General features: G+C 40.9%; 1 protein-coding gene across 13 annotated transcripts in view; it reads right to left on the bottom strand.

Moving 5' to 3' along the window:
* Positions 1 to 5895: 5895 nt before the first annotated feature.
* Positions 5896 to 19589, bottom strand: part of SRRM1 (serine and arginine repetitive matrix 1) — a 31320-nt gene continuing 17626 nt past the window's right edge. For 5 of the 13 annotated variants that reach the window (XM_045035309.1, XM_019836411.3, XM_045035318.1 and 2 more), the window contains 8 exons: positions 19433 to 19519; positions 16809 to 16953; positions 16380 to 16421; positions 12561 to 12671; positions 10036 to 10500; positions 9267 to 9462; positions 7542 to 7751; positions 5896 to 6728 (listed from right to left, as the gene is read on the bottom strand). In XM_045035309.1, coding sequence (XP_044891244.1) covers positions 6624 to 6728; positions 7542 to 7751; positions 9267 to 9462; positions 10036 to 10500; positions 12561 to 12671; positions 16380 to 16421; positions 16809 to 16953; positions 19433 to 19519 — 1361 coding nt within the window. In that variant the 3' untranslated portion in view covers positions 5896 to 6623. The remainder of the gene's footprint in view (positions 6729 to 7541; positions 7752 to 9266; positions 9463 to 10035; positions 10501 to 12560; positions 12672 to 16379; positions 16422 to 16808; positions 16954 to 19432; positions 19520 to 19589) is intronic. The other 8 variants (XM_045035310.1, XM_045035311.1, XM_045035314.1 and 5 more) reach the window with 5 other exon arrangements.

Raw genomic sequence — 19589 nt, 5'->3', positions numbered from 1 at the left:
CAATGGGGCAGGGACTACGTTTTGTTCATGTTAGTCCTCCCCCAAGCCCTATGAGGGGCATACCATCGTTACTAATTTTCCTACAGAGCTAAGGGTTTCAACAGAGAAGCATCTAAAAATCTTTTTAAATCACTAGGTAAGACGTATACAAAAGGGAGAACTGTAGCTGTGGTTTGCTAATGGCATGGGGTGATTTATCGAATTTCCAAATGTCCTGGTTATAGAAAACATTTACAATGTACTCTGCAATTTTAGTTTAGGATATGCCCAATGAAAAAAAGAATTATTAAACATTATTGTATATATACGGTATGAGCCTGATATGTACTTCTAAACAGGTAAGAAAAAGACCTGGTTTGTTCCATATATTAGACGTGGGGGAGCTCAGTGGGCACTGGGCATAGTCAGGTAGAGAACTTGACCTGACACAGGTGCCCTTGGTTATATTAGGACGGTATGATTGCCAACAATTTTTTTCTCTATATTTTTGTTTCCCAAATTCTCTGAAAGTCAGCATATATTTTCCTTATAATTAGAAAATATCATCTTGTATACATTCCTAAGTCCAAAAAGGATTTGGACATTAGGAGAGAACATTCCAGAGAATGGCAAGAGAAAAACAAGAGAATTGAAGCGGGCGATCACAGGATAGGAGCCCCGAACCGGCCTTGAGCACCTGCCAGGTGCTCAGCAAACCCTGGCTGCTTGGGTAGATCCTGCCGGTCTGGGTGGGCTTCTCCCTCCTGGTGGGGCTGAGCCCAGTTAGACTTATTACCCCCCCACTGGTCATGTCGGCTGTGTAGGCCAAAGCCTCTGCGCTTAAAATGCCAGAAGGGTCCCTGCCTGGTTGTGCACTAGGGAGGATCTTGAAAGAACAGATGTCGGACTCTTGGATCCACCAACTTGCATGTGTCTAGATGGGGTTTCTCCTTCCATATTACCGATACCCAGAGAAAGCTGCTTCACCCCTGCTCCCGAGGCACTTGGCAGATCTTAGTGGGTCTGCTTCCTCCCACCACAGCGTAAGGTTGGGTGCCATTCACAGCCCCCAGCCGAGGCAGGGCAATGAAGTGGAAAAGTACCTGGGGGAGTATTATTTACTATGATGTGTAGGGCCTTGGGGCAGTCTGTTCCTCTTTGTACTTTTTCTGTAGAAGACACGGGCTAGGCTAGATGGGTGGTTTTCACACGGTGTTTGGTTGCAGATCCCTTTATTCAGACAGAACACTACAGGAAAAGCCCAAAGTTGAAAGAAAAAAATACGTGTTTGTATGTACCTAGATACCTACGTATCAGAGTCAAGCACCTGCAAGGCTTACCTTTATCATCTCTCTGTCCTTCCACAAAGGTAGGTACGACCAGCAGCCCCGGTTTACAGAGAAAATCTGAACTGTAAACCCCACCCCCCCCACTTAGGGTGCTGCAGGGCAGTTTAGACACTGGTGGACCAGATGATCGGCGCGTGCGGCAGTGGCTTTCCACTTTGACTATGAATTAGACTACATTTTACATAGTAGCCCACTTACACATGTGCGCGTGGGAATAGACACGTCATGAAACGATACTTAGCCTGCTACAATTCACAGCCAAATTTACTATTTCACTTTTTTTCCTTTAATGCTGGTTGTGATCCAGTAATCGTAAAATTATAATCCCCTACTGGCTCTCAACGTGCAGACTCCAAAACACTTCCTTAAAGTAGCTCCTACCCGAAGGGTTTATGACTGCTTCCTCTGGTTAGCAGAGTCCACAGCCCTCTGCACGGATGCTGCCACTCCCCGGGATCTTGGGAGCATGCTGGCTGCCCCTCCCCTCTGATACACCTGAAATAAAAGGGGATCTTGGCAAAAAACCTTTTATGATATACTAGACAGACCTGAGAAAAAGATTGGGTTCTTTATCAGATGGTAGGAGGGACAGTATTTTTTTTTTTTTTTTTTTTTAGTGTCTTTATTTGAGACAGAGAGAAACAGAGCATGAGCAGGGGAGGGGCAGGGAGAGAGGGAGACACAGAATGTGAAGCAGGCTCCAGGCTCTGAGCTGTCAGCACACAGCCCTACGCGGGGCTCGAACCCACAGACTGTGAGGTCATGACCCAAGCCGAAGTCAGACACCCAACCGACTGAGCCACCCAGGTGCCCCGGGACAGTACTTTGTTTTTAATTTATTTTGAGAGAGAGAGAGAGAGAGAGAGAGAGAGAGAGAGCGAGCGCACGCACAGGAGAAGGGCAGAGACAGAGGGGGAGAGAAAGAGTCCCAAGCAGGCTCTGCACTGCCAGTGCGGAGCCTGACATGGAACTTGAACCCACAAACCGTGAGATCATGACCTGAGCTGAAATCAAGAGTTGGATGCCTAACCAGCTGAACCACCCAGGCGCCAGAGGAAGGACAATATTAACTAGACCTGCATCTACCCCTTACCTTAAGCAAGTCACACTGTCTGAGTCTTCTGATCTTCTTTATAAGAAGGGAACTAATTTTTGTTTAGCCCCAACCTGTGCAGGGAGTATGAGCACATGTCAAAGCACTTTACAAATGAATTATTAGCTCTCCTCTACAGACCCTGAGAGACCTGGATCCAACCTACAGCAATTTCAGAAAAATCTTCATGTAGATACAAACCAGCTTAAAAGAGTGCTATGGTGTATCGACAAATGAAGAGATGCTCAACATCACCAGCCATCAGGGAAATGCAAATCAAACCACAGTGACACCAACTAGGCTGGTGATAATAAATTGATACATAACAAGTGCTGGCAAGAATGTGGAAAAATTAGAACCCTTATACACTCCCGGTAGGAATGTAAGATGGTGAGCTGCTTTGGGAAGGTCTAGCAGTTTCTAAAAAAGTTAAGTTACAGTATGACCCAGCAATTCCACTCCTAGGTGTATATACCCAAGAGAAAACATGTCCGCATAAAAACTTACATGCAAATGTTCTTAGCACCTTTATTCTTAATAGCCTGAAAGTGGAAACAGCCCAAATGTCCAGCTGATGGAGGGACAAACAAAATGTGATATAACCACATAAGGGAATACTATTTGGGAATTAAAGAAATGAAGTCCTGGGGTGCCTGGGTGGCTCAGTCGACTGAACGTCCGACTCTTGATTTTGGTCATGATCTCACGGTTTGTGGAATCGAGCCCTGCGTCTGGCTCTGCGTACTGACAATAAAAGCCTGCTTGGAGTTCTCGCTCTCTCGAAATAAATAAATAAACTTAAAAAAAAAAAAAGTACCACCATGGTTGAACCTTAAAACATTATGCTAAATGAAAGAAGCCAGATACAAAAGGCCACATCTTGTGTGATTCCAATGAGATGTCCAGAATAGATGGATCTACAGACAGGAAGGAGTTGTCAGGGGCTGGGGCTGAGGGGACTGTCAAGAGAATGAGAAGTGAATGCTACTGGGCAGCAGGTTTCTTTTTAGGACAATGAAAATGTTCTGGAATAGACAGTGGTGGTAGTTGCACAACCTCGTGAATATACTAAATACCAATGAGTTGTACACTTTAAAATAGGAAATTTTAGGCTGAGTTACAACAAAAAGGAAGAAAATTGCATTGAATAGGGCGGTGATTGGTTAAAATCTTTTGTAGACGTGTAAACTAAAATTTGCATTACTAAAATGGATCCATGTCCTTAGCTAAAAAATTGGGAACCTTTCTTTGTGCTATCAGTGGATTATACGTATCAACTAACACATTAAAAAAACCCTGAAACCACTCTGAGGTAGATTCCACCATTATTTCCCTTATAGAAGAGGAAATGGCAGGACTTAGGTCAAGTACAACTTGATGGAGGTTACACAGAAGGCTACGGTAGAAACCTTGGTCTACCAGTCTGTATGACGTTCTGTCCACTACGAAGCGTCTGCATGGTTACAGCCCCAGCGGGCAAATACTCCTTGGTGGCAGCAATCGCGGTCTTTTCATTTTCTTTACCTCAAACCCTAGTTGCACCTGGCAAGTGCAGAGACAAGTCAGTTAAATGCATTCATCCATTTGTCAAATATTTGTGCTTCTACTGTGTAGCAGGCACTGGGAACACGGTCACGAACAAGACCAGAGTTCCTAGGGACCAAAAACACGATCGTTTCAGGTACTAATAATTGCTATATATGAAGACAAAGAAGGGGAGTTCAGGAAGACTGAGGAAAGCCAAGGAAGGAAATAAGCCACAAGGTCAGGAGCAGTGTCTCCCAGGATGAAGGAACAGTGGGTGTGAAGGTCCTGAAAGAGCAACCAACTTTGATGGGTCACAGGGAGAGCAAGGTAGCAGGTTCGGCGCGAGACTGAAGGATGGAGGAGGTTGCCAAAGCAGACTCAACCCGGTGTGTCAGGTCTGGGAGGCCACAGTAAAAAATGTGGATTTTCCTCAGGGGCAGGAAGCTATCAGAGGGTTTTGAGCAGTACTGTGATCTGACTTAGGACTTGGGAACGGGATGGCCTCTGTGCCTAAGTACTGGAGCGTAGACGACACTGCTCCTAACAGTACTCACTCCAACTCTGAGTAAATGAAGTCGACGTGGACCGAAAGAAGAAGATGGGGAGAAGACCAGAGGGCGGCATCAAAAATACTCTTTGGATACGTTCAGTATCTCTTTTAGACCCCCGAAGCGAGGTAACCAGTAGGTGGCTGGACAGGGTCTAGGTGAGGGGGAAGTTCAGACTAGAAAGTAACCGACAAACTAACAGAAAGAGGACATTTAAAGTCAAGGGATGAGGAATTAAATGTAGGGAAATCCACCAAGGACTAAGACAAACTTCCATCACGTTATGTTTGAAAGAAGCCATTAGATATAAAAGGACCAACTAATGAGACAGGAGGGAAACTAGGGCTGAAACCAGTGGTATCTCCTACCACCCAAGTGCAGCGTTTCAAAGGAGGCATGAGCGACTGAGCCAAATCCAGCCAAGGGCCAGTAAAGGATCAAGAACCGATCGTGCAGTTTGGCAGAATGGAGGCTACTGCTAACCCTACCGAGCAATCTCAAGTGGAGAATGAAGGCATACTGAATGAACGGGAAAAGTAAATAAATGGACCGAATGAATGAATGACTGGCTAGATAGGTCCAAGTACCCAGTGATGCTCACTGGTTAGCTCACACTGGAAGGGATTAAGTCATCAACGACCATTTTAGAAACTGCACATTCTGCGCTTTCCTTAAATAACAGAATTATAAAATCGAAAGGAAGTCACGTGAAAGATGCTTAGACTTAAGTTACAGCACACACATAAGATTCTGTTATCGATCATAGATTCTAGTTCACTACAGAAGCAGCTTCATTAACTGAGCTTCTGCCTTTTTACAAATTACTCTAAAAACCCACGGTAAAAACAGCCCCTTTATGACCATGTCCTTCAGGTAAAAACCATCCCACCGAAGTTTCCTTGAAGTTAAGATGTGTAGGCATATAAATAGATACTGCTCTGCTTGAGGTGCCAAGTCGACTCTGCCTTGTCCATTATATATTACCATACACTCGCCCTTCATAGCACGTACCACATCAATTAAAATAAAGATGGCAGAATAATTTCACCACCTTTTGCTTTCCTTGCTCAATCTTTACTGTGTCAAAGGTGCCAAGAGGGTAAAAATATAGGCTTAACTGTAACATTTTTTTAAAAAAGGTGGGTTCCCACAGTATTGAGACGATTAAGTAAAAGTGAGTGGCAAACGTTTTTAAATTTAGAAATTTATTCTGTTTAATCCACAAGCTTTATATAGCTTTAGTTTAAAAAAAAAAAAACAAAAAAACAAAACAAAAACAGTGAAAACAAGACACTATTTCAAAGTCTGGGCCCTTCCAGCCTTCCAAATATGAGAGAGCTCTGAAAGTTGTATATACCAGTTGGAAGAACAAGACAAAATTATGAATGGAGCCGTGACATTTCATAAAACAAACTTTTATATAACTGAAGGATCCTTCCTGGGACTAGTTAATTGCCTTTACAAAAAAAACACAACAGAATAGAATGAAATTCCAGTGTTCCAAATCAACTTGTTACACATCCATATAAACCCACAGTGTCCTGGCAAACAACATGCTTTCATTTTCCGTCTCATCCTAGAGCTCGAATCTGGATTCATTTCAGCAGAGACTCCACAGGCAACAGGAAAGATTGTGGCATCAAAATGTTCATTTATACTTTTGTGGTAGTTCAACAGTGGTCTTATTTCTGGGCTAGCTTGCAAACCATACAAGGTTGGAAGCATCATAACTTAAATGGGTGCTAACACTCAAATGAGAAAAAATAAAGGGGAAAAAAACAAAAAACCGAAAAGAAAGGAAAACCTCTGGGAATAGCCAAGGCCTTTAAAGAAACCATAAGAATGCCAACAATATTGAAACCCCCTTTTTTAAAAAGGGGATTTTTTTTGGCTTAAAATATTTCACTCTAAATGAAATTTATGTCAGCTGTCAATGAAAGAATGTCACTAATACACTGTGGACACCTTTTGCAATGTAAATCCATGCCCTTTTTTTTACATGGTGAACTTCAACCTAGCAATTATTACAACAAATGTTATAGTCTAAAGCTCAAACACATTTTAGCAATTTTGAAATTGAATTGCGTACAAACCAAATAAAATGTACATCGTAACACACATTCCCACCTAAGACTGTGGGGACACTTGAGCCTTCCGCATCGACCTCAGCGCCTTTTCACGCAGGTGCTTTTCTAAGTCATCGAGGTTGTCTTCGGGCTCGCTTTCGGTCTCCTAAAACCAGAGGAGTCACACTGGTGAGTCTTGAGAAACTGGCGAAAAGGTGTGGGGTGCAGGGCAGAGCCACATCGTGGCAGCAGCTGCACAACTCTATGAATACACTAAAAACCCCTGAATCATATAGTTTCTTTTTTTTTAAGTTTTATTTTTGGGGCGCCAGGGTGGGTCAGTCGGTTGAGCATCCAACTTCTGCTCGGGTCACGGTCTCGTGGTGAGTTCAAGCCCCGCATCGGGTTTGCTGCTGTTGGCACAGAACCCACTTTGCATCCTCTCTTCCCCCTTCTCTGTCCCTCCCCTGCTCGCGCCTTCCCTCTCAAAACTAAACTAAAAAAATGTTAAAAGCGTTATTTTTAAGTAATCTCCACCCACAACGTGGGGGTCAAACTCACGACCCTCAAGATCAAGAGTTGCATACTCTACCAACTAAGCCAACCAGGTGCTTCTGAATCACGCACTGTCAGTGAGTAGATGGCATATTAATTATACCTTAAAGTTATTTTTTAAATACACATTAAGCTTTTGGTAGCCATTCATACTCTTTTCCTTAGTCTTGGCAAATTCCTGTTCTTGGTAGATCATCAAGGAATAGACCAGAAGACAGCTAACAGCCGAGGAGTCAATTACTGTAAAAAATTAGGTAGGATGCCTGGGTGGCTCAGTCAGTTAAGCATCTGACTTCGGCTCAGGTCGTGATCTCACGGTTCGTGAGCTTGGGCCCCGCTTCTCTGTCCCTCACCCACTTGTGCCCTCTCTCAAAATCAAATATCTGGCCATCTGTATAAACGGCAAGACAACATCCATACGCACCTTCTTAGGCTCGGGCTCCGCTTCTGGTTCCTCCTGTGCTGATGTGGTTGTGGGAGCAGCAATGGCTGCAGGGGTTACAGCAGCCGCAGCGGCTGCAGCCACGGCCTTTTCCTTCTTGTGTTTTTTGTGCTTCTTGTGCTTCTTATCCTTTTTGTGTTTCTTGTCCTTCTTTTTCTTCTTTTTCTTTCCACCTCCTTCTGGGTCTGAGTTCTAAAAATCCAGAAAAGTAACAAAAATAAAATCAACCTAAAATTTTGGCCAACTTAACATTTTATTCCTTCAAGATAATAACTAAATGGACAAATCCCAGGATTTCTTAAGGCCTCGGGGAGTGGAAAAGCCCAAGGCCAATTCCTACCAAGAAAACGATTTCTGGAGAGGAGAACCACAATGAAAGCAAAGATGCTCTTCGTGGATTTTAAGAGTCAGAATGGACCCCGAAGGAACGGATTCTATATGATTTTCCCCAACTAACTTCACATTACACCAGGTCTCCAAGCCACAAGCTGCAAGTCAGGGCTCCAGGATCCGGGGACACCTCCAGATGTAAGGAAAAGCAGCACGTGCAAAGGAAAAGATGTCTCTGAACTCAACTGGGTCTGAGGTGAATTCTGGCTCCCGAACCTGTTAATCATCTGACCTCAGACAAATCCCCTTTTTCTGAGCCCCTTTTGTCAACCTAAAATTGGTTCAGCAATCCCTGATAAAGCTGTTAGAAGAATCAAATGGGTATATCTGTAAACCATCCACAAAAAGAGCCCAAAAGGTAGCAGGATTTGAAGAAATACAGCTATTATTCTAAACATACGCTTGTATGAATGCCAGGTCTCTAGCCACCGTATGACGTCTCTTATCTCTAGAATGGAGGTAGCGTGCTTGTCAATGCATACGGTTGACCCTTGAACAATGTGGGGGATAAGAGGTAAATCCCCCACATAGTTTTGAAAATCTGCAGTAACTTTGGACTCCCCGTCTCCAAACTTAACTACTAACAGCCTATGTAGACCAGACGCCTTATTGGTAAGTTGATGAACACGTATTTTGTATGTTAAACATATACTGTATTCTTACAATACAGTGAACTAGAGAAAAGTAAATATTAAGAAAAGCGTAAGGAAGAGGAAACACATGCACAGTGCTGTTCTGTACTGATCAAAAAGACTCCACAGAGAAGTGGCCCTGCCCCACGTTGCTCAAGGGTCAGCTGTTTCCCACTTCAGCCAGTAATTCTCAGGCTTTACAACTCATTTTTTGTTAAAGAAGTAAATGTATTTCCTATTGAAGAAAAAAGAGCACTACATATAAAGAAAAATTAAGATTACTCATCGTTTCTCTTTCTAACATATAACCACTGTTAACATTAGAATTTTTTCCTTTATGACAAAGGAGCCATACTAACATACACGATCTAATTTTGAAAGTTTTACTGATTCTGTGATCTTAAGAGTCCCCAAATGTGTCAAAAAGCAGAAATACAGTCCAATTTTAACCACCAAGGTCACACAATTTAAGAGTATTAGACATAATGTCAATTAGTGGGTGGCTAGAATATTAAGCATGGACTATGATGCAACCACCACCACTTAATCTGTGCTTCCTTGAAGTCCATCTGAACTAAAGAAAATGCTGCTGCTCTGAGCCACAAAAAACAACAACAAAAAAAAACTGTCTTTGCTTCCAAGTGACCACATAAAATTATAAAGATAAAACAGGGCAGACACATACCCTTGCCGGAGATGGGCTTGGTGTCGGGCTTTTAGCCTTTTTGACCGGTACCGCTGGTGACCAGTTGGTAGAGGGTGACTGAGACTGGACAGGAGACTGAGGTGCTGGGGGTTTTTTAACTGCCGGCTCAGGAGATCCTGAGACAGATCGGGAGGATGAAACCCTCCTTACAGACTGAGGGCTTGGTGAGGCAGCCCTAGAAATAGAGGGGAAGAACAAAACATTTAATACCCAAGAACAAAGGTCTTTCCCAAGAGAAAATAACCCACTTCCATTATATAACCAAGTCACACACTTTTAAATATTTTAGAGTACTTAGTTTGCTAGCTGATTCTACTAACACGTATCATCTAAATCTCCTGGAGAGTAGTTTAAGTCCCATAATCCTCTATCCATTGTTAATACTTCCTATATGAAATTAAGAATGCCCAATTCCTTGTAATCAAGACTGCTTTTATCAGTCATACATAGCCGTGCAAGAAATGTTCTATGCATTACTTCAGAGTTCAGTTTTGGAAACACACATCCCTCAATAAACCAGACAACCCCTAAGAACCAAGTAAAATCCTATGGCATTTAGTGTGTGCCAAAAGGAACTATCCTGAAAACAGAAAACGAATCTGCAAATAGTACCTTTAACCTGCCTCACAAGCCTGTATTCCCACCAGCTTATTTTCTGTAATTTCTCAGTAAAGGGAAAAAAGGCTTCCAAACATAAAAGGCTATGCAAATTAGTGTTCCCAACCAAAAAAGCATAAAATATTTTTACTTCTTTGTCTTTTTGGGTTCCGGAGTCCTGGAGACTCTCCTAATGGGCCTAGTACTTGGAGATGGGGACTGCCTTCTTTGGGGTGATGATGACGCTCCTCTTCGAACAGGTGGAGGACTTGAGGAGGTCTGGGGAGCTCGAGGCCGTGGTGAGGGCGAATGCCGTTTGTTTGGTTGTGGTGACCGGGGCTCCCGGGTAGATCGGCTCGGGGAAGACCCTTTCCTATGCTTTGATGATAACGAAGGCGAACGTCTCTTGGTGACCGGGGAGCTTCTTTGTTTGGGAGGTGGAGAATGGGAGACCCGGCGCTTTGGTGGTGGAGATGGCGATGCCCTACGTTTAGGAGGGGGAGGTGGAGAAGCCGTTCTTCTCTTTGGAGGCGGAGAAGGAGAGTATCTCCTCTGTATTGGAGGAGAGTATCTTCTTGGGGAAGGTGAGCGGCGCCGGGGGGGAGGAGAAGGAGTCCTAGGAAAAATACACCATTAAGTCGGAAGGTCCAGTAGAATAAGGCAACAGGATGCACAGAAAACTAACCAGCAGTTATGGCGCCACTGTAGTTAGCACCAGGCAGAAAGTGTTTCCAATTAAAAATTGGAATTAATTAAAAATTAATTAATTTAAAAAATATTTAATTGGAAACACTATGCCTTTATCCTCATTTAAAGGAAATCACTTAGTGGGTTTATCCTAGATGACTATAAAAGAGGACATTCTGCTTAATGGAGAAATCTGAAGTTTTTGGAATTAAAGTTTATTATGTCATTTAACGTAATCCATATGGAATCTGAATGTTTTTTTGAGAAGAGAATCTTGCATAAACTGAACATCCTTATCATGCAATAGCTAGCCAAATACATTAGCAGGACTCTACTATGGGCAACTTAGGATATTTGTACTTTATTTTATTTTATTTTATTTTTTTAGTGTTTACTTATTTTTAAGAGAGGGAGAAAGAGAGAGGGAGCGCATGCGGCGGGGGGGGGCAGAGGGCAGAGACACACAATCTGAAGCAGGATCCAGGCTCTGAGCTGTCAGCACAGAGCCCGACTCGGGGCTTGAACTCACGAGCTGTGAGAACATGACCTGAGCCAAAGTCAGCCGCCCAACCGACTGAGCCACCTAGGAGCCCCAGGAAATCTATACTTTAAAGAGCTCTTCTATGTGGTGCTCTCTTGAGCTGGCATTTAGACTTAGCATTAATAACAAGAGTTCACTTGCACAAGTTTTAAAAGATATCTCTACACCCACCCCACCCTGCCAAGGACAGACTTGCATTTTATGTCTCAAAAACCACTTTTCACTGTAAGTTTACCTACTAGAACAATCCTTCGCTGAGGAAGTCCAAGCTGGACTTCCTCTTAATGCTTATTTCCTCCATAATCCTCACATGCCTCTTTAAAAATTAGACCTGAATAGAACATTCAGTTCCAATTGCCTAATTTGCTCCTGAAATGTTCAGACCTTGAGCTAAAAATATCTTCAGCTTTACAATAGACCACTTTTTGTTCAACATGGTAATGGGAACCTCCATTTCCTCACCTGAAAAATGGGAACAATACCACCTACCAAGCAAGTTCACCTCAAGGACTAGAGATGAAGTATATAAAACACCTACAGCACTTTACCTGGTATATAACGGGCACTCCTATTGCTTGGTAACGTATTTGAGTAATATCATTACAAATCTTTTCCCCCCTTTATTTTGAAACCATTTCGATTTACGGAAGAGTTACAAAAATAATGGAGAGTTGCCACTTAACAGCTCACGTAACCACAAAAAAATTATCCAAATTATGAAATTAATCCTAGCACTAACTTGGTATTAACCTAAAATACAACTCCACAGTTTCCCACTAATGCCTCTTTTCTGTTCCAGGTTCTAAAAATCAGAATTCTACATTATATTTAGTTATCATGCGTCCTTAGTTTCTGCCAATACATAACTATTCCTGTCTTACGTGACTGGTGTTTTTAAAGAGTACTAGTCGGTTACCTTGTAGAATATCCTTCAATTGGGTTTGTCTGATATATCCTAATAAATTTGACTGAGGTTCTGTAGAATTGGTAAGGCTGCTACAGAGGTATCTGGGAATTATATAATACCACTATGTGTTACTGCTAACTTTGAATCCTTACTTAAGGAGGTACCTGACAGAATTCTGCACTGTAAACTTAGTATTTTCCCCTTTATAATCACTAAATAGAGTGACTTCACCTTTAACATCTTTGTTGACATGTGATTCACACACCTTAAAATATAACCATTTTAGGGGCGCCTGGGTGGCTCAGTCAGGTAAGCATCTGACTTTAGCTCAGGTCATGATGTCATGGCTCATTTGAGCCCTGCGTCAGGCTCTGTGCTGACAGCTCGGAGCCTGGAGCCTGCTTCCGATTCTGTGTCTCCCTCTCTCTGCCCCTCCCCTGCTTGTAGTCTGTCTCTCTTTCTCAAAAATAAACATTAAAAAAAAAAAAAAAAAAAGTTAAGTTGTTCCCATCAGCTACAACTAGCAAATCCGATAAAATACCTTCGTCGAGGTGGCGGTGTGGGAGACCTGCGCCTTCGAGGAGGAGGGGCAGGAGAAGGAGAACGGCGCCTTCTGGTGGGTGGTGGGGAGGGGGTCCTCCTCCGTCTACCACTAAAAAAAAAAAAAAAAATTACAAGTTATTTGGAGTCAGCAGCATTTACAATTAAGTGATCCAGATGATATAGTTTTAATCATTGTTAACCAAAAGTGCCGTCAACTGTTCCTCTATCCCTCAGAGCAATGTTTTTCATACTAAACAGGATCATTGGCAAGGCTCTGTCTGAGAACCAGCATTTTAGAAAATCTAATTTTACTTGTTAACGGTAAATTTTGTTTTGTAAAATTTTTGTTTCAGTATATACATATGCAGAGTCTGGGTCATGATATAGAAATTCTCAACATGACACAGGGTAAAAAAAAGTTCGAAAACACTGCCTGAAAGCATTGGAATGCACATCAGTTACCTAGGAGACTAATGTGAGTCTGTGCTCACCAGGCCCAGACTACGTATGGTCTAGCCAGTATGTGCTAAAAAGGCTCTCTAGGTGATTGTTTCCTTATCAGAAACAGAACAACTGCTTTAAAACCCAGAAAAGTTCAATGTTCTAACTCAGAAATTTTAAATTTGGGGACTTATGGCCCCAGATCTATATGTCACTGTTCCAAGTTCTCGATTTTTAAAAATGTATTTCCACTATTCAAGAGTTGGCTTACTATTAACTAAAAACACTATCTCAAAAACAAAGGATTAAAAATTGAGCAGTAAAGCTATCACTGGGAGCAGTGTGGTTGAAACACAATCTTAGGAACCTTAATTCTGAGCTGTTACACACTTAACAAACAGAAATGCACACATGAAAAATAAAATTGTATCAACTGGACTAACTCATAGCAATCTCCCCAGATTTATATTAAAATATACACCAAGCCAGTTTGCCATAATCACATAATGTAGTTTTCAACTTCTTGCCCAGCACAGGACTGAGGTTTCCTGTGAATCTGGAAATATTTTCTACAGTTTACTAGTCTTGATCTCCCTTTAAAACTAAAGAGTGCTCTGTTACTAACAGAACAGAAAAAATTCTGAAATTCATTTAAATTTTATTTTCACAATTTAATTTTCAATTTCAATTTGTTTATGCCTCGTGGGGACTAAGACTTCACTCGGAACAGATTTATAATAACTACAAAAGGCAATCTATCTAGACAGAAAAGCTTTGGATGAAATGAAATGTAGATACTGAACTACTAATTATACGAAAATACAGTAAAGGAGAAACCACTTTACTAGCGGGGTTAACCTGAGAATTACAGGACCTGGGGAGACAAGATGACCACAGTACTGATTCAAAAGGTAAGCAAGATTTCAAATAGGAGAAGACATTTGGGTTTTAACTTAAAAAGAAGAAAGAAAAGTTTACAGGTGCAGACTTAGAAAATGAAGTGATATAAAGAACTCCCAATGTTATCAGTAAATATAATAACCTAAGAGGCTATTACTGTTGATTATGTAACTTCTCTTTAAATCTAACCAGAAACTCTCATTAAAAAATTGGGACTCAGATTAGAATCTATTATGATACACTAATGGCCTGAGACATTTATTTTGTGCCTCATCTTCACTTGTAAAATGAAAGGCTCAGAGGAACCAAAAGGTCCCTTCCAGTGAGGACCTTCAATGTCCTGTTTCTATGTAGGAAAATAACCAAAAAGAACAAATAACACCATAACCAAACTAGCATAACTTAAGGGATGCCAGAAAAATCTAATAATCGCTTAAGACTGGAGTCTTGACACCACACGGCTCTATGATCCAAAGGCTACAGAGTTCTACCTGAGCTGGTAAGGCACACATTTTAAGAGTTAAAACAAAAAGCTGATTTCTTTGAGATCAATCTATTTCAATTTTTCCGTATATGCTAAAAAAAAAAAAAAAAAAGAAAGAAAAAAAATGACATAAATGCCAGGTTTAATATATTTCCAAGATTTGGTCAAGCTTGTTCACTGTATTATTCGAAATTCTGAATCCTTAATAGATTTCATCCGCTTAATCTAACAACAGAAAGCTAAGCATTTTCTAGTGTTACTCTGAATGATGCCAAGCTAAACTTTCAACTGCGTGCAGAAATTGAGTAGGAAAGTGTGCCCTCAAATTGCGTGAGAACCGGTTTCAGTAAGTCTCAATATGTGATGTCACTAACCCTCAAGTATGCAGGAAGACAGGTTTTATCAGAAGGGGCCAGCCTGCTCTCAGAACAACCTCACTTCACTAGCCATGCTGGTAATGAAGACAAGAAATAGAGATGTGATGCCAACCTCTTAATACTATGATCAATGTACCTCGTTATCCTTTAAGTTGAGGAGTGTTCGATCCCAGAGACACTCCCAGAGACACGTGTTTCAAACATGGAAAATGTTACTTTGTCAAAATTTATAGGAAATAATAAAAAAAAAAAACAGGCTGTATGTCCCCTCTTAAAAATACAGTAACTACTGAGATGCCTGGCTGGCTCAGTCAGTGGAGCATGTGACTCTTGATCAAGGGGTTGTGATCAAGCCCCGTGTTGAGTGTAGAGATTACTTAAAAAAATAAAATCTTAAAAATAAACAGAATAAATACTGAAGCATGATTCCAAAGAATTCTTCCTCCATCTTTAAATCCTGGACACCTGATAGCCAATTTCTAACATCACTAAAACTCGAGGCCTTTTTAAAGAGGAAAACCAAAACACCCTGGAGCAGGATAATAAACATCAGTGTTGCGGAGAAATTGCTTTCCAATATAGAAAGTAGTTCCCGAACAGGTGGAAAAAAGAAATCTTACCACTAACCTGATTTTGTAAAGCAACTTTTTAGCTGCTGTACTAGACTTTTCACAGAAGTCAGGGGTAATTATGGCTGGAAACAAAAAACCTTAGCATCTAAGTTTATCTTTCTCTTAAAGGTTTTTTATTTTTTATTGTCAAGTATTCTGCAGCACAAATACACTACTCTGTTCCATCGCAAACATTGCTGACTAGTTCCAAAGAATCTTTCCAAGAGAACTCTTACTGAGACTACCTAAAACAAAACAGTTTCAAAAAATGAGCCATAAATAGGACAATGTGATCATTTCAGGAAAGATACTCAGAAATTCAGCGGCAGCTAAGACCCCCCCCTTCCCCCCAAGCAGAAGACCAGTGAAGACAGTATAATGGTATAATGCCAATAGCACAGGTCGAAGATCTGGCTTTGTCACTTTACTTACTACCCTAACAAACTCATTTTACGACTTCTGGGCCTGTTTTCTTTTTCTCACTTAATGGGATAAGCTACAATTAGAGATTTCTATTTCTATTTATTAAGCTCTAAAATGTTACGTTTTACAATCCCACAGATACCTGATCAAAAAGGTTCAATAAAAATATGCAACCTACTTTCCTACTGTGGGAAACACTCAACAGAGCCAGAGCCTCACTTCCATCTTTAGTCTTTCTAGTCTTTCCCAAATTTTTCTTGTCTACCCTAAAGTCATCACAAAGTCCCTCCCCACTAAATCTAAGGAGCAATTATTATTATCCTATCTCTTGGAAAATATCCAAGTACTGTAACTGCACAAAAATCTAAGCTCAAATGGTACTCTAAAATGAACACTGTGTAAGTCTATCATTAATTTGACATGTAAAGAAATATACTTTTAATAAACTTAAACATCTGAGGAACTTCTCCACAACCATACCCACTGTATACCTAGGAATGGCATCAGGTTACCTAAACAGCAAATTAAGTCACTAAAACTTTGACATGTAACCCTAATTTACAAAGTAGCGTCTAACCAACCTTTTAGTCATTGGCGATTGCCATCGCTTTCCCATTTGCATCCTGAGAGCAGTGGAGAAAAACAAAGGTCAAGAATTCCATTCACCAAATTATTTACTTCAATGGAGTTAAGTATCACTAATGAAGATTCATTTTTTTTTTCACATGTTCAAAGATATTCAGAAGTTAATGCTATGATTTAACTGATCTAGTCATGCAGACATATGACATGGTGGTACAAAACTTAACATCTCATTACTAGTAGTAACCACCAAATAAAGCAAAGAAAAATTCCAAAACCTCCCAAATCTGACCACCTCCTTCTAGGAGCCCTTGAAATGAAGGAATTAACCAATTTCTAAAATAAACCTGTAGCCCATCCCATAAGTTACGAAGTTTCATCACAACTACACAGAACACCAGTGAAGACTACTGAAGAAAAGACATTACCGAGGGGAGGTCTCTTTCTGGCGCTTTCGAGGTGATGGAGAGGCACTCCGGGAAGGGGAATGTCTCCGCCGCCTGCCTACCTCACCATTCTTCACATGGGACCTTTTGGGTCGCTCATCTTCTGAGGAAGAAGAGGAGCCAGAATCTATAATTACACAATAAAGAAAAAACCACATTACACCTATGCTTAAGAGTCTGCCCACATTTTCTGAATCTAAGTAGATAGGAGTGTCCAAATTAGCAAGTTAAGTCCCTAATGTAGCGAGCACGTATGTAAGCCATCAGTTCTAAACAAAGGTTACTGTCAATATATGGTCAATGACTTGAAAGCCAAGCATAAACATATATTATTATACAATTATATAAATCATTCCCATAGCACACTCCAACAAGACATAAGCGTCCCTTAAGAATCTAGTGATCTGCCAAATAACTAAGCTTAAAAAGCATTTCAAGTGGGGCACCTGGGTGGCTCAGTCAGTTGAGCATCTGATTCTTGATTTTGGCTCAGGTCATGATCTCATGGTTTGTGAGTTCAAGTCCTGCCATTGGGGATCTCTCTGCTTGGGATTCTCTCTCTCCCTCTCTCTCTGCCCCTTCCCCGCTCCTGTGCTCTCTCAAAATTAACAAACATTAAAAAAAGCACTTCAAGCAATTACTTGATTCTTTTACTTTAAGCACTTATTTTTAATTTTTATTCATTTTTGAGAGAGAGAAACATAGTGTGAGTGGGGGAGGGGCAGAGAGAGAGGGAGACACAGAATCTGAAGCAGGCTCCAGGCTCTGAGTTGTCAGCACAGAACCTGACGCAGGGCTCGAACCCATGAACTGTGAGATCATGACCTGAGCTGATGTTGGATACTTAACCAACTGAGTCACCCAGGTGCCCTGAGCACTTATTTAAAAAAAAAAAATTTTTTTTAAGGCACTTTTAAAGCTACTGAAAGTCATCTTAGGGTCTGAAGAACTTATTTCCACATCCCTAGCACTTATCATACAAACAAAAAAAAAATGTATGTAACAAGCCTTTCCTTACAGGCCTGGTAGCAAACGTCCAGGACTGCAAAGAGAAAAACTTACAACTGTTTGCACAGGGTTTCCTGAACTTAAAATAACAATTATTCCCAAATATCAAAACTTACATTTAAAGTAAAGTCCCACGCACCAAAAAACATCCAAGACCTACATGCATTTTAAAACCTTTCTATGATTAACTTCATGTTAAAAGAACTGCAAAAGCTCTATGGCTTTTAACAGACCCAATGCCACTGTGGGGTGTTTTTGTCTCTATCTTATAACTGAAAAGCAAAAATAGCACATCTAGACTTGGTCACAAAGACCCACTGAGCTAATATAATTAATTTTTATTAAATAACAAATATTATTTACTCAATTATTTACAAAATACACACACACAGAAAAACCCAGAAACAACCTAAATGTCTAAGTAGGTGACTGACTCAATAAATCACAGTATGTTATTATAATAAAAAAAGTTTTGGTGATTTAAAAAATTAGATCTATGAACAGGGAAAAATATCTCTATTAAGTTAAAAAGGGAGACAACATAATCTAAAGTTTGAGCTTACGTAATTTTTTTGTTGTTTTGTTTTTTGCCTCTTTTTTTAAATGTTTATTTTTGAAGAGAGACAGAGTGTGAGTGGGGGAGGGGCAGAGAGAGAGAGGGAGACACAGAATCCAAAGCAGGCTCCGGGCTCTGACCTGTCAGCCCAGAGTTGATGTGGGGCTCGAACCCACAAACTGTGAGATCATGACCTGAGCCGAAGTTGGGTCGCTTAACCGATTGAGCCACCCAGGTGCCCATTTTTTGCCAATTTAAACCACAGATCCGCATACGTGGCACAGAAAATTTCTGAACGAAGACTTTAGGGTGGGGCACCTGGGTGGCTCAGTCAGTTGAGCGTCTGACTCTTAATTTCAGCTCAGGTCATGATCTCGAGGTTCATGGGTTCGAGCCCTGCCTCACCCTCTGTGCTGACAACGTAGAGCCTACTTTGGATCCTCTGTTGCCCCTGTCTCTGCCCCATTTACGCATGTAGGCGTACTCTCTCTCTCAAAAATAAACAAACATTAAAAAAAAAAAAAAAAAAAGCTTTAAGGAGTAACACTAGAGATTGGGAAAAGAAATCCACTTTTCCTGGGCACCTGGGTGGCTCAGTTGGTCAAGCCATCTGACTTCAGCTCAGGTCATGATCTTACAGTTTGTGGGTATGAGCCCCACATTGGGCTCTGTGCTTACAGCTTAAAGCCTGAAGCCTGCTTTGAATTCTGTGTCTCCCTCTCTCTCTGCCCCTTCCTTGCTCATGCTCTGTCTCTATCTCTCAAAAATAAATAAAAATGTTTAAAAACATTAAAAAAAAATCTACTTTCCCAAATTTTATACCTCTGTTTTTACTTTTGTACTATAAAGGTCTACTATGTTCATAACAACTTAAAAGAAAATTAAACTTCAAAACCAAAAACTAATACTTCCTCCCCTTAAAGAGATTTCCATGTAAGCACATAATTTTCCTAAGTACACTCACTACACTGATGGATATTTATATTTTAAGTAGTTTTCATCAGGAAATACAGGTAGAAAACAGATGAATCCATGTCCATACCAGATGAAGACTGCTGGTTCTGTCGTCTGTACTGACGTCTCTGCTGCACAGAATCTGCTGCAGCCATTTTGCCACCTTTATCTTCTTCTGAAAGATGGATGCATTTAGAAAAGTGTTTCTTTAGTTACACATACAGAACACGTAACATACTTGAAAT

This window comes from Felis catus, chromosome C1, assembly GCF_018350175.1.
Source record: "Felis catus isolate Fca126 chromosome C1, F.catus_Fca126_mat1.0, whole genome shotgun sequence".
In the NCBI taxonomy this organism is placed as follows: Eukaryota; Metazoa; Chordata; class Mammalia; order Carnivora; family Felidae; genus Felis; species Felis catus.
This window is presented reverse-complemented; position numbering and strand designations above follow the sequence as displayed.